The 15,882-nt window shown below is 42.6% G+C and overlaps 1 protein-coding gene across 1 annotated transcript in view; it reads left to right on the top strand.

The window, feature by feature from the left end:
• Window positions 1–15,361, top strand: part of SCGN (secretagogin, EF-hand calcium binding protein) — a 28,197-nt gene extending 12,836 nt beyond the window's left edge. Inside the window, exons 7-11 of the mRNA XM_005482905.4 lie at window positions 9,499–9,554; window positions 11,007–11,052; window positions 11,165–11,224; window positions 12,105–12,173; window positions 13,504–15,361. Of these exons, the coding sequence (XP_005482962.1) occupies window positions 9,499–9,554; window positions 11,007–11,052; window positions 11,165–11,224; window positions 12,105–12,173; window positions 13,504–13,632 (360 nt within the window). The 3' untranslated portion in view covers window positions 13,633–15,361. The remainder of the gene's footprint in view (window positions 1–9,498; window positions 9,555–11,006; window positions 11,053–11,164; window positions 11,225–12,104; window positions 12,174–13,503) is intronic.
• The last annotated feature ends 521 nt before the right edge of the window (window positions 15,362–15,882 follow it).

The raw sequence follows: 15,882 nt of genomic DNA, 5'->3' as shown, positions 1-15,882 counted from the left end.
GGGTCAATGTCTACAGGACCATAAAAGCCCGGCAAGGTGCTTAAAAGGTGTGTCAGAGATCCCTCGGGGGAGTTAGCACACTGCTGCTAACAGTTTTTGCACTGGACATCAGCTGTGAATGCATTTCAAATAGTTTTGCTGAGAGTCAAACTATTTCCTATGAGAAAAGAGCTCCACTTTACACCAAAGCAGGCTGAGCTCTAAACCTCTTTAAATACAGGTGAGGTGCATCCTTCTTCAGGATGTGTTCATCCTCAGGCAGATCTCCAGCTCATTCACTTCCTCTTTCCCTCGCTTCCTCCTAGCAAATCCTTTTACTCCCAGGACATGCAGGTATTTGGCTTTTCTGCTCTCAAAGCCCAGCAAGCCTTGCTGGCTCCCTGCTGCTTCCCTGAAAGACTGAGAGGTTGAAAGTTTCAATTCTCCACCTGATTTATCACAATATAGCTTTTATACTGCAATCAACAACATAGTATTCGGTGTGGGTTTAGCTACAGCCACCTGGATTTCAGAGCAACTTATTATATCTAAACATCTAAAAACAAGAAGGGAAAAAAAAATCTCATTTCTGGTTGTCATTCTCAAGGGTATAATTTGAATTCCACTAGCAGACATCTATCACTGCAATTTTCTAAATGGTTTTCAGATGGGACTGCATTGTTTTTTGGCACAAAGTCTGTGTTTGAACCTAAAAACCAGTTTGGTATGCAAGCAAACAAGAGGCTGCCCCCATATTTTGCAATACTATGTTATGTATGTGTGATGTGTGTGTGCCCAGAAATGTGACCCTTTAGAGCAATGTGAGAAACTGTGCTGTTGCAGAAGAGTGTATATTTTGTTTTTCATATTTATAAGACAGTGAAGAGAGAGGAATGCCAGCTGCAGAAATTCTTTTCCAACTGGCAGAGTCTGAAAACATAAAAAGCCCAGAAGTTACAGCTAAGACAAAAATATTTCTGGTAGCATTTTCTGATAGCAATATCTTTCATTCTGCTCCATTAAGGTTTCCATCCCTGGTGCTTAATGTCTAATCAGGTGCTGGGGAATAGGTGATCTGAAGTTTGTAGACAGTGGGTGGTTCATTTCCTCCAACTCATTTCCCTTCCCTTTAATTTCCCAAGAAAGATCTGTGATTCTGCTACCCCAGTGCAGCTAGGTATCAGTGCAGCCCAGGGCTGACAGCCAGGAGATCTGGTTTCTATTCCCATGGTTTCTTGTAGAAGGGCTTTATATCTCCAGAGAGGCAGTTTAATTTCTATGTTGGAGGATAAGATTTGATATGGGAAAAGGGATGCTTAGTATATCTAGGGAAATCTATGATCTGAAATGCAAATCTGGCTCCGGAGGACAAAGGTTTGCCAAGCTGCAATGCCAAAAGAATCAGGGATGTTAATAGTTATTAGGAAATGAGAATATGGCAGATGATATTTTTTCCCTTGTAATTCTTTTCTTTAAGCTGAAGATCAAGGATGTTTATAAACACACCTGATCCCAAAAGCTAAGGCAAGGTGTGAAATTATCACTGGCATAATCTTATCCTATGATATCCTGGAATAAAATAGAGGATGTGAATTCTGTACATAACAGCAAATTACCCATATGGGCAGTATCCTATAGCATCAGATACACTCCAGAAATTATTGCATAGGAAGTTATCTGAAGTAAGAAGGCAAAATTCCAAGGAGGAAAGAAAGATTCAGCCTTGCATTTGCAGGGTTGGATTAAAGAGGGAAAAGTGGCTCAAAGATCTGATGTCAAGGCCCATGGTAATGGCAACCCTTCACTTCCTCTCTCTCCCTTCCCACATGGAGTGAGGAGCTACTGGAGTGCAGAGTCCCTCTGCCACCAGCACCACAGTTTGGGATAAATGGGTCAGTGGCCCATCCATTTTTTTCCCTGACTCTGTTATATCTTTGACAACCAGCAGCAGTGATTCCTTTTCTGCAGATTGGACATACTTATATTTCTCTCTCCTGTTGCTTTGCTCCCACCCTTTTATCTTTTTGGAGCACAAAGTCCTTGGGAGCAGGACCAGTTTCTGCTGCACACAGCTACAGAGTCTTGCAGGGTGGTCCATCTATTCAGCTCAGGGCTTTCAAGGGCCAATGTAATTATTATTCAGTTGAAATAAGCTGTGTCCCAAGGAGCTGTAAACCCATCTGTCTCCACAGGAATATACAGATCTCTGCCCTTTTTTCTGTATATGCGCAGCTGGCTGCACATCTTAAGCAGCTACTGATACCCTGAGTGGACCCTAGGGCCTTCTGGAGATAAAGGGGGAAAGGCAAAAACTATAATTTAAAAGAAGCTAGCCTGGGCTTGAGGAAAAAAATAAAAACAGGATTTTATGGTTCTGTGCTGGGTATTTGCAGTTTGTGAGCAGACATCATATCAACCAACCAGGGCATGTTAAACTCTTGCCCCTTGTGCTGCTATGAATGATCTCATACGGCATTTAAAAAAAGTGCTGGGAAGAGGGAGAGAGTATTTCTTTTGGAAGAGATTGGTTGTCTCTGGAAAGGAACATCACTTTATCAGGTTGCTTAGCAGCTGCTTCTGAAGAGGCTATTCTGTTTCCTTGTGACCTTGACATCCTTTCTTCAAGGAACACTGGTATAGATCAGGGCTTTGATGAACAAGTGGTGAACTCCTATAAAGACAACAGGTAGTGAACACATCAGCATTGCACAAACTCCGTGAGTCTGCTAAATCAAATCTTAAAGAGCACTAAAGCCACTGGGGAAAATCACAAAAGAACATTTGAGTTCTCAAGACTCTTCATGGGAGAGCTGAAGTGACAATGCTGTATGAGGAAGATCCTCTGTAGGGGCTTTTTCTCCATGTTTTTCTTCCATGCCTACATAGATACATATTTGTATTAATAGTCATTAATTGAGTGTGTATTAATAATCTACATGCACCCACTTGCAGTTCTTAGTCTTTGACCACAATCTGTAGGTTTGTTGCCTTCCCACAGGCAGTGACCAAGAGCTGCTGGCAGGGAGCAAGTGCTTGGAGGTTGATGTGAAGCCTGGTATTGCTCTGAACTTCCTGAGAAGAGGCCCCAGGTGTCCTGCAGTGTGTGTTTTGGGAGACAGAGTGAGCATAGCTGAAAATGGATGGAGGGTTTAAATAGCATGGTGAGAATCTTCTGCCTTCCTGAATTAAAAAAATCTGGAGAGATGAAGACTGGCCCCCTTGATACTTCATGATGAGGATACTGTTTATGATGACAGAACAACCTTTTCAATCCCTCCCACATCCCCTCACCCCCAAGATCAAGCTGTTAGTAGGTTTCTGGGTTCTGGTGAGGTTTCAGCTCAGAAATACCCATCTCATATATGCATTTGACAACAATTTTTAAGAGTGACAGATTCCATTATCTGTGTGTGCTCACAACTGTGCACATAAGCAGAATATTGTAAATGCCAGGATATGAACTAGATTTGAGATATGGTTTCTGATAGTCTGCAGCTTCCCAGATAGCAGCATGTTACTTCCGGTTTGTAATCCAAAAGTCTACAAGACTTGCCTTGCATGCAAGGCAAGCTCATTTCTGAGTCAAACTTCAGCAATTTAAGTTGTTTATTCTGTTGAAACACTCACATGTGCAGCACTGACATTCACTTTTTTCATTGCCTTACGTTGATAATGTCACATGGAGCATAAAAAATTCCTTTAATATGAGCATTATTTTAGTCTCAGTGAAGTGCAAAGGACAGTTCTTGTCCAGCCTGCAGGCCATCTTTGCCCACCACAGGTTAATATTCTAGAGGGGCAATAATGTAAATGCAGTGACTAATAACAAGCATTGGTCATGAACTACAGCATTTGAAAACTTATAGATGGTGATGACTAAGGATGAAATCTTAACCCCAGAGAAGTCAGAATAGATATTTTTTCCCAGCTGTAATGACACCAGGGTTTTGCTGGGCTTATTTGCAAAGGTTCTCCTGGGCACTGAGCTATGTGCCCTGAGTGCCCAAGCCCACAGCTGAGGGCTCCTCATCTTCTCAGTGCAAAGAGAAAAAGGTTACCTTCTCCCTGACGATGATCTGTGTCCACGAGTAGGCACTGTGTACTACCTTTATTGTACAGTGGGGGGATTTCCTGTGCTTTTGTGTCTTCTGCCCATCCCTTCTGCAAGGATAATGCCGGAGTTTCAGTGTGGTCAGTTCCATGTGAAAGTCTGTCTGTGTTCAGTGCTGATACCAGTGTACTCATGTGAGCAAATAAAAGCCAAAGCACAGAAAATTCAGGTGATTTAGACCCTTAACATTAGGTAGCATATCTTTGTTAACAAGTCTCTTATGACCACCAAACAAAAGGTGTAATAATGGAAAGACAAATATTTATTGTATTGAAAAAAGCCTAAACAGAATTTATTATGTTTGTCAAGACACCAGGCAAACTTCCCAAAGCTCTAGAAATACCATAGGAGTCAAGTGTAGCCTACAAGATTGGTTCCCAAAGTGCAGTCTTTGGTCATCCCTTCTCCTCCTGGTAGTGGTCCATGCCAGCCTCTCTCCCAAGTGACTGAAAGGACCCACATAGCTGATGAACACACATCTGCCTCCTGTGTCCCTTCTCAATTTAATGCCAGGGGTGCTGTCACCTCCAGTTTTCTACCACACTTGCTGAGGCAAAAGCCAAGAGAAGCAGAAAATCCTGTTTAAGCTCAAACATAATTTCTGAAGATTAGAACCAAAAGAACTCAGGAGCTTGCAGTCTTCTGAACACCCCAGATAATGCCTTGGTCTCCTAGGAATCAAAACACTCTTGGAAATCCTGTCCTAAAGAACTTATTTATGTGACACAGGTGGTCTGGCTGGGCAGGACACTGAGCTTTTGTCCTGAGGGTAACTTGCTGGCCACTGGGCCCCCCAGTCACTCTGCAAATGCCTTTGTGACCCCATCCTTCCCTAAAGAAAGAGGCCATAGGCAATCCTACAGCTTGGGCTGATGCCTGTCTTATACAGTCTCAATAACCTCTGCATTTAGGTCTGGCCAACTTTTGTTTTAGCTGTTGGCCATAGGTGCCCATGATATATTTATTAAAATATATTTGTGAGAGTAGGAGGTCAAGTAAAACTGACTCTCCCAGTGTCCCACTTAATTACAGAAAGACAGAGAGCCAGAGAAGATATGGAAGCAGGTTTTATTGAGTCTGCTGATCACAGAACTATTTATTTTGGTTGTTTACTTCTTTCCTTATCTCTGTCATGGAAATTAATTCAGATTTATATTGCTCTTCAAAGAATGTATTTGTCTATTGTGGTGTTTCAGTGGCCTTTAGAACTGGACTGAGAAAGCAGAGATATCTCCTTTGCTGAATTAAATACTGATGGCAGTTTTGATTTTGCACTTTTAAAAAATGGAGATGTAACTTTCATTTGCAAACCAAGCTCTTACGTATTCTCTGTCTGTCTCAGAGTGCCACAGAGTACATTCAAACAAACAGGGTGTGCCCTTGGTGCACTGCCATTAAAATGTCAGTGAATTAATTTGTACAAACACTACAAACACTTTAAAACATGGGGTAGCTTGACAGTTACAGAAATGCATCATTTTATAAAGCATACTCCTGGATGCAACAGAGCTTTTAGTAAAATTGAGTGCTATTTAAACATGCCAGACCTTGTCCTTAACCACATTGTGATGTTTCATATCAGCCTGGCAGTGTAAATATACCTTTCATAAATGTAAACTGAAAATCCATCAAATTTAACATATCAAGATGGTGTGTGAAGGCAAAAGTTTAAATTAGAAACAACCTCATAACCATTGCAATTATCTGCTTCTCCCATTATGTATGCTTTGTCATATGGGGTGGCTGCCTCTGTCATTCTTTGTGTACTCATCCACACAATTAGCAGATCAGATCAAACACTCACATGCTTGAAACTTGAAAGTTTGATTAAAAAACCCTTCCCCAGGCTGTTCCCTGAGTAATGCAGCACACGACTGCCATGTAGTGGGTATGCATGAGCTCCACTTGTCCCAATAACAGGATTAGGTCTATCTTATTAGCTGTGGTACCTGAACTAATTCAGTGAACACTAGCCCTTCTTCCTACATGTTTTCTATCTTTCATGTTAGTCATTGGGCAAGAATTAGCTTGGTGTAGCTCTTCCAGACAGACTTTTTTTCTTTCTGTTGACTGGTATGGATGATTAAAATATTGCATGTGTTTGAAAATTGTATTCAGGGTAGTTGTGGCAGAAAAAGGGCAAACAGAAAACACTAAGGTTCTCTCTTACAAAGCTGAGTGAAGGTCAGGGAGGGGAGTTGATTAGCTGTAAATAGATGTCACTGAAATGTCAATATCAAGCTGAAAGATAGGGTACAGGAGAAGAATGTTTCCTTCCATTAAGCAATCCACCAAGGAGTTTATTACCTCTCTATTAAATGTGTTTTACTGGGACCTGCACTGCTGCAGGAATATCAGAAATTGGTAGGATTGAAAACCATATGCTCACAAAATTGATAATGAAGCAGAAAGTCTTTCACATCTTAACCACTATCTTTCATCTAGTCTGTTTCATTAAGAGTGCACAAAACTCTTCCTGGTTATTTGCAGCTTCTGAAACCATGAAAATATGCTGCATCCACAAAGTAGAGCAGATGTAGGGCAGGCAGGACACATGAAGTCCCAAGGCAAGGACAGCCGTGCTGGGATACTGATTTATTTATTTCCTGGAAAAGGACATAAGGCTGGAGAGGTTTCACTGGAAAAGAAACATGAGACTGGTCCCAGACAAGCCTATGTGAAATGACAATTGTGCCCCAAGTCTGGTTCTTGGACAGGAAACCACCAGTTCAGGCCTGCTCCCATAAGCTCGTACAGAGGCCAGGACATGGTGATCACAGAGTTGAACTTCTCCCAGAAACTCAGTGTTTGCTTTTCTGAGGTATCACAGAGAGAAAAACACATCTGAATTTGAAGTCTAGGCTGAAGCACTGAATTTTAGTCTCAAGACTGAGATGCAGCAGAAATGCAGCAGAAATGGGAGAAAATAAAGCACGCTGTCAGGAGCTCAGAAACATGTGGGAGAATCCAAGTACTAAGACTACTAAAGACAGTAAGTTTTAGTATGTTTTGGTAAGAATACTGTATTTTTGTATGAACCAAAGACCAGTGCCTTCAGCCAGAGCTGCCCTGACCTGGCAGCAGAGTTCCTGGGAGCTGGGCCCTGTGTTTCTCACCAAAAGCTGTCCTTTCCCTGCAAATGCTGTTCTGTCTCACCAGCTGCACTGCTTTGTGGTGACCTACAGACCATGTGGGTAACTACTGCTCCTTGGCGGCCTGAACCAAAGGATTTAGACTGACATTTTCAAAAGCACTGAAGTTACTGTAGAGCCCAAGGACCATGGTATTCCCACCACCCATATACTGGTACTTTCTCTAGCCAGCTACATAGGGGTTGTCTCCATAAGCTTCCTTTGGCAGCATATTTTACAGGAATGATGTAAGCTGCATGTAGCAACACCACCTGTGGTGGAAAGTGTGCCAAAGTGAAGTAGTAGGGGTATTTCTCCTCAAACAACAGACAAAACCAGGTTAGGCATTGATGTCCCATTTGGAGAGAGGCTTTTAAAATCTTATCTGGGCTTATTTATTTCTAGAAAGAATATTAATAATTTTCTGTGATCTGCAGAATAACTCCTTTATCAGCCAAGAATTGAAGGCTTGGGTTTATCTCTCTGATGGCAGAGGGAGGCTGTCATTGCAAGGACATTTCTCCCCTTGGTGGCACCAGCCAAAGGCAGCTTCTGCTCCCATCCCTCTTCCTCTAGCCTTGTCCCACTGCTGCTGCAGCAGAGACCAAGGAAAAGTGCCATATTGCTGTGGGAGATCCAATAGGGCAGAAAGCAGTGTGCGAGAAGTTAGATCAGCTGGAAGGTAACAACTTGGACTGATGCATCCACAGGGAAGTCCTCAGGATGGCCTGGCAGCTTTATTTGTCTCCCCAGCTCTAGAGTGAAGGAAGATTCAGAAGCCTTTCCTCTGTCATTTAGTGGCTCTGCACCGAGCACATGTTTGGCAGAGGTCATTTAATGGGAAAATAGCTTTCTTTGTGCCACCGAACTCCCACATGGCTCTTGTGATGCCATTTTTCCAAATATCTCAATTTGGGCCTTCAATCATTCATAGGACTTTCATGCTGTCTTTCAATGGGAGGAAAAGTGAACCCATACCAAATGCCTCTTCAAAAAATCCACCCAAACCTTACAAGTGTAAAATACTCAGAAGAATTAATGGTATGGAGTCTGTTGCAGAATCTCAGTCTAAAAGTGGTACAATGAAGGGTTACCATGGGCTTGCTGTCCTTGCTCCCCTTGAGCAGTGGGCAGGGAAGAGGTGGCACTGACAAAACAGGAAAAATCTCCCTGAGAAATGGCAGCTCTCCAGATGCTCCCTTTTCTCACATGATTATTAGACTCTGCCCTGGCTCCACTGCTGAGAAGTGCTCAGGACATGCTGCTGGCTCCCATGTGTTCAGGCATAGGGGATAATCCTGTCCATCTGAGCTTTGTCAGATGGGGCTGGTCCAGGCCTTCTCCAGCAGCTGTGCCATGCACAAAAGATCTGTAGTGAACCAATTACTCTGCACAACCACTAAACAAGCAAATGTGATCTGTCAAGGTAAGATTAATGCATATTTGACAAAGGAAGTTAATCTGTCATAGTAAAATATTCATGTTCCTTCCACACACAATGTGGAATATTTTTTTCCTAGAACTTTGAGCCATGAGATATTCAGGTTTGCAACCCATTACACATCCCCCCACCCCTTTCTTTGTAAGAGACCAATTTTGTGCCTTGAAGAGAAATGCAGAACAAAATACAGCAAATAAATTAAAAAAAATTGTGATGGCTTATCAAAATTACGCTATTCAGTAAAAGAAAAGAATAAGCCTTGAATTCACATTTAACTTCTTGATGGTGGCAGCCTGACCTTCTTCCAAGTCTTAGTGCATTCTAGCTGCAGGCCTTGAGCCAAGCAAGCCCCACAGCTTTAGTGGTGTAAAATCCTGACCTGAGTGCTGATTAGAAGGTGGCATTTCCACCTCAGCTGCTCAGAAGTCACAGCAACAGTCAAAGGTAAGGATGGAGTCCAGGTGGAAGTGTTTAGAAATTTCTTCCTTTTTCTGGCTTTTTTATTTTTTTCAGGATCAGGACAATGTCAGTATCTAGGGTCTGAGGGTCTTTCCTACAGACCTGCTTTATCCCCACGTAAGGTGGGAAGGGAGCAGTACTGGTACTTGATTGCTTTGGGTTGTTGCTGTCAGAAAGCTGGTGGGTTTTGCTATTTCCTTGTGCCACCCTTGCACTTGGTGCTAGCACAGGATGCCATGCTGCCCAGGGTTTGGGCAAGCCCCCTGAGCAAGCAGAGGGAAGGGCACAGGGCAGAGCAAAATGTATATTGCCTTTTTTTTTGGTATGTGTGTTCTCCTTATGCCCATCTGTTTTATCTCTGTCTTCTTGATTTATAGATGAAAATATTTGACAAAAACAAAGATGGACGACTGGACCTGAATGACCTGGCAAGGTAGGATTTAATAATGTTGGTGGTGTTTCAGCTCACAATGGTCAATCCACACAAGGTGATGCTCTCCCTCTAGGGATGTGCAGTTGAATTCCACCTCATTTTGAATTAGATCTGCTCTGATCCCACCTCTCCAACACATGGTCCCCATTTCAATAATCTGAGAATCTAGAGCCAGGGATAGGAGCAATGACAGGATCTGTCTGGACAACATCAATGTGCTCTGGCATAATCTGAGGTGCTTCCCAGGAGGTGGCAAAGCAGCCAGTGGCTCTGTTTCTCCAAAAGAAGGATGACAATCCTTTCAGCAGGGTCACAGACATGCATTTATTTTTCATCATTATGTGCAGCAGGGATTGCAGACAATTTTTACTGCATTTTGAATAATGAAAATGCCACCACAAAAGAGTTTAGCAGTAGGAAAGGATTTGAAGAGCCAAGGTGAGATACTTGTGAATGAAACTGGGATGTCATTCATGGGCCTCTCTCTCTTTTCTGTCCTTGATATCTCAGAGGCTTTTAGATGATTTTCACTGCCTAGAGATAGACAGTATGCCTCTCTCTGTAAAGCTATGTGCATTGGTTGGACAGGACTTTAAATTTTCAGATACAGTCATAAAGGCCAGTTTAGAGGATGAGCGGACAGTGGTGCTGGTTTGTCACTGTTACTCTGTGCTTCGAATCCTGACAAATGCCAGCACAATTAACTGCAGTGCATACAGCAGTTCCCTTTGAACATGAAATATCTGAAGAGAATCTGGGGCAGGATGGAGAATATCTAAAGGGGGTTGCTCTAACAATTTTCTATTAAATACAGTTCCCTTTCAGGAACCAGGCCATCTGAGGCTCTCCTCCAGTCTGAAAACATTTCTCAGACTCCAAATCCCTCTATGTGTGGATATAGCTCAGCAAATCCCTGTGCCATGGGCTCTAAAAATTTCAGGCTTAACAGAGCAGTTGGAGAGAGAAAAGGGTTTATGAGTGCTTGACAGGCTTTAGGAGATGAAAAGAGAGGAATTCTGCCAGTCTTGGTGTACATGCCAGTATTACTTTGTCCTTTACTTTTACAACCACCAAGTCCTCCCTCCAGTAGAGAGTCATAAATCACTTTCTTTAATGCAGCACAGCAATCCAGTTACAAGGAATGATTGTCTGTTAGCTCTTACTTCAGAAGCTGACACCCTCTGTTGTGCAGGACCACCCAAAATGCTGTGGGAGAAGCCATGGTGCTAATAGACACGTCTATGGTGAACTAAAGGGCACCCTCTGTGCCCCATCAGACAGGGAGGAAGGTGTGTGTTCCTACAACAGCCCACTGTAAATAACCCCACAGGCAATTTTCTCTTTTATAGGCCTTTAATCTAACATCCCTTTGTTTTGCAAACAAGGAGGGCTCAGAATAGTTCATGTGCAGATGATAAAGTGAAAAGATCATAATTAAATCTCTCCATTCAGGATTCTGGCACTCCAGGAAAATTTCCTTCTACAATTCAAGATGGATGTAAGTAGCACTAATTTTTGATACATTGATCCTGTCTCCAGCTAAGATGACCTGGGCCCAAACTTGAAATTTTTGCTTTAAATTTTCATTTGCTTGTCCTCTCTGTATGCAGGCTTCCAGCACAGAAGAAAGGAGGAGAGATTTTGAGAAGATTTTTGCACACTACGACGTTGTGAGTCCCATGAGTCAGTTCATTCCCTGGTGGTTTGTAAATGACAGAGTTAGTTTGTGCTGCTGAGACTTCTTCCTCATGCTGGGTGCTGCTGGAGTCGCTGAGGAGCAGCAACTCTGCCCAAGCCTGTGGCCCATGAGCCCAAATGCCAGACTGGGAGGGGTAAAGTGGGGCAGAGAGGAGCAATCCTCAGAGATCTGTGTCAAGGACCCATTTCAACTTTCTCCATTGCCATGGCCAGTGCTGCTTAAAACTGTGTTAGCAGTTTTCCTGCAGGAGATGCAAGGGAGGAAGAGGACGTGGTGGCTTTAGCACTCACAGTCTCTGGCAGTTCAGGACCTGCATCACCACCACATTGAAAAATAAACCCCCTTTCCATACCAAATCCATGGTTGTTTAGGGAGTCTGGCTCAGGACAGATGTAACCATTTAACTGCCTGTTAGACATCAGCAATTCAGTGCTGCTTCTGGCAGTCACGCAACTCCCTCAGGATGGTGGGAGGCATCGCTCCCATTTGGTGGGAAGAGATGGTTTGGGAAAAACAATGGGATCTTAGATATTGGGAAGAAATTTTTTACTTTGAGGTTCTTGAAGCACTGAAACAGGTTTGCCCAGAAAAGTTGTGGATTTCCCAACCCTGGAAGTGTTCGAGCCCAGGTTGGATGGGGCTTTGAGCCACCTGGGCTAGTGGAAAGTGTCTCTGGCCATGGAAGAATGGTTGGAATTGGATGATCTTTAATGTCCCCTCCAACCCAAACCATTTCATGATTCTGTGAACTTCATGCTAGAAAGCTTGGTGCCCAGGTGATGGTACTGTCCAGTAAACACTGTAGTGGTTTTGACTCACTGGGGAGTTTTGATGTTTATTCCTTCTTTCAGAGTAAAACAGGAGCACTTGAAGGCCCAGAAGTGGATGGGTTTGTCAAAGACATGATGGAACTGGTCAAGGTATCCTCATGGTTCTGTTTGTTAATACTCTGTATTTCCTAAAGATCAGTGCTTTTGGAAAGGCTATGTACACAGAGATACTGGTAAAAACATAGAGACAAATTTTAGTTTGATCATCAGCAGATAGGAATCAGATCACCATCTCACTATATATACTGTACAGCATTTCACTGTATCACAGAAATTCTGCCTCACAAATTAATACAGCTTCCCTCAGCAACTCTATTTTTAAAAAGTCCATTCTAGTTCATACTTTGAATTAGACAGGTGTTACAGCATGACATGATATGGATAGGTCATCACAATTTCTTTCTTCTGTTTTCCTTGTGGATGTGGCTCTTACCAGAATGACCTCATGGTTCATTAGTTCATCTCAGGGCTACAATTGAAAATTACTTGAGAATCAAGCAATCAAGATACCATACCTGGTGTGTCTCTTCAGTTCCTGATGGACAGAAGAGTCTGTCTTCACTGGATTATCTTAAGTTTCCAGATGCAGTCCAAGATAGAACTTTTGATCCAAACAGAATCTGTTTTTTAGCTTCCTCTAAGCCTGAACTGTTGCATTTCCACACAGCGTGAGATATCTGTGCTGCCATGTCCATTCAGGAGAGAGCAGAGAACGGCAGCTGTGTGCTGATGGCTGCATGTTTGTGTTCTGGCCATGCAGTGTGCAGGGAAGGGTGTGGGTATGGGCAGAAGGTTGGATTTGTGTGCTTTGTGTGTGTGTGTAAAGAAGGGAAATTTGTACTTTGCCTAAGGGCCTTCATCAGCGTTGCCCTTGGACCCCACAAGCTGTGCATGTGAATTTGATCCCCTCCTGAGAATGCAGGAAGCAGAGCAAGCAGTACAGCATTAGGAGCATACAGAAACTCTGTAGCCTGTAAAATGTGTCTTCAACATGAACTTGATCCACAAAAGGTATTTTTACATTGCTGACTAGCCTGTAAAATAGCAGTATGCTGACAGAAATGTCACATTAGTCCTTGCACAGCAGGTTTGAGAGAGGAAACCAGATGAAAGCACAGGTCTGGTAGAGCAGGGATCTGCATTGCACAACTTTCTGAAGTTTTCTTTTATATGGCTTTGGCTGAGCACAAAAGTCATGGTGCATTTCCATACAGAACTTACAGTTCCATGCACCTTCTGCTTTTCAGTGCACCCTTTCCCATCTTCTACTTGCTTCCCCATGGCATATAAGATGATGTGAGGCCTTTTGGTCACTTTTCCTTGGGTAGTTTTCCCAGTTTCTGCATGGTGGGCTGCTTTGCTAGCTGGGGAAATCCAGAGCCAATTTCTCTGTCAGCATTCTTTTTCTCTTTGCCTGCAGCCCAGCATTAGTGGGGTAGACCTGGACAAGTTCCGCCAGATCCTGCTCAACCACTGCGATGTGAACAAGGATGGGAAAATTCAGAAATCTGAACTAGCTTTGTGTCTTGGGCTGAAAATTAACCCATAGCTGGGAAAGTGCTTGTGGTTGTGTTTCCCTTGGAAGATTTGCCTGCTGCTCCTCGTAGAAGTGTGTTCTGTGCTGCTGTGGGAGTGGTGGGGAGCTGAGGCACCACGCTGCCAGGCTGGAGAGTGGGATTTAGATGGTGGCCTCCTCACTCCACCAACTCCTTTGTGGTGTTCACTTGCTGCTGCCTCTTGTGGGTCTCCCTAGCAATGTCTGTTCAGAGGACAGGTTGCTGTTATTCTCATGAAACGCTGCCCTGCCCATTCTCCCAGGATAGGAACAAGCATCTCCTCAAAAACATCCCCTCAGTGCTTTCAGAGTGAAGCTACTAGGTGTTTCTGATGGTCACTTTGTATGTGTGAAGTCATTACTTTGGTGAACATTGTGCCTTGTGCATTTAAAATATTGGATGGATGACAGTGTATTTGTGCAGAAATAAAATGGCAATTACAGAAATTCAGTAACATCAAAGTTTGTGTGTTATGTACAGAAAGACATCTCCCACAGGCTGGCAGATTGTACACAGTGGCTTTTTATGTAGCATGCATCAAATGACAAGAGGTTTTGTGATGCCTATCAGTTGTGGGGTTTAAATCTACAATGAAACGTGGTAGATCCTTCCCCTGGGGAAGCCACACATACCATGTGTGGTTTGTGTGTCACTCTCAGGATGAAGCCACAGAGTAACATCACTTCTGGAGGACACTTCTCTTCTGAGCCAAACTGAAATAACCTACAAGTTTTCCATAAACTGGAAAACTGAAAGCTCAGAAGCCTGATGAGAGCAAAGATCCTACACATGCTTGTTTTTTGTTTTTTTTTAAATCTTTTTGAGTTGGTAGATACTTATAACCCTTATTGAATTTAAAGCTTCCTATCACTCCTGGACCATGTGTGTAGTCCCAGAGTCCAATGGCAACAGCATCCTTTGTGCCACATATTTCCTTATCCCGAAGGCTTTGACTGAATATACAGAAAGTGTCATGCCCACACTATGATGCCCAAATAATTCTTTCTTCATTTCCCAAGAGAAAATTGTGGAGGAGGGATTGTTGGCAAAAACTCCTCACATCTCACAATTTCTGTCTTCTACATATGACAGATCCACACTTGACACTACAAGGTCCTTTCTGGTTGTGTTTTCTGCCCCAGGAAGCACAATGAAACATTCCCATTATACTCAGTTTTGTAAAGACTAATCAGAGGTTGCCTTCAGTCAGCATGAATAGAGATGTAAACATGGATTACATAAAGCTCTTAAGAACATACTCCACTTATGCATATTTTCTATTTTCATTGATGATAGTCTCACAGACCCAACAAGTGCTAAGTGCTTGTTTAACCCCAGCACAGAGCTAGGCCCTTAAATTTTGAAACTGCTTTTTATCGCCCTGGCAGCAACACAAATCACAACCACAGTAACAAAGCTTTACAATGGTTAAAAAAAAAAAAACATGAACAAGGAGTCAGGCCTTAGCATTAACTCCTCAAGCCAGCAGGGTTGCAGTTTTACTCATGGATGCTCACAGCCCTCTAAGGGAAGAGCTGTGGTCAGGAGTGCAGGACCCCCAGCAGAGAAATCCCCCACACTGCTGTTTATGAGACATATTTTATCACAGTCTTTGAACAACTTGTAACAAATCTAGCAGAGTAAAACAACTATTGTTTTATTGTACCTCAAATAGGATGTAGGATGTGACTGATCAGCATAAAGAGTTATGCCTTTTAAGTATATTCTTCTGTTTCTCTTCCTTTGGTCTATATCATTCTAATTGTTATTGATCTTTTCTTAAACTACAGGTTTTATTCCTTTGGACATGGGAGATATTTATATACCATCCCCTTTGATATATTTCCACATAAAGATGTAGGGTTTCTTTGCTCTTTGTATTTCCCAATGATGGCAGGTCTATTTTTTTTTCCCCTCTGTTTAATCCTACTCATATCTGTATAACTGTTTCTTATTTATTGAAGTATAATTTGAAGCATATTCTGTCCTGCCTCACCAAAACTACAGCAACTCTTAACCTAAAGAGAAAATTTGTTTCTAAAGACTTGATACAACCACAGGTCTCATTTCAAGAATTATAAAACAGTTCCTCTTTATTAAACCCTGATGCTTTTCCCATCCTCTACAGCCAATAGTTTTTATTCAACAGACACTGAGCAGTTATGATTTTGAGATGTCAGTGTCACAATGTATTTTGTTTCTTTTGTACAAGTCTGGGATTTTTTTTTAATACTGATTTTGAC

This window comes from Zonotrichia albicollis, chromosome 1, assembly GCF_047830755.1.
Source record: "Zonotrichia albicollis isolate bZonAlb1 chromosome 1, bZonAlb1.hap1, whole genome shotgun sequence".
NCBI classification, from domain to species: Eukaryota; Metazoa; Chordata; class Aves; order Passeriformes; family Passerellidae; genus Zonotrichia; species Zonotrichia albicollis.
Note: the sequence above shows the minus strand (reverse complement) of the source record. Positions and strands in the feature narration are given on the sequence as shown.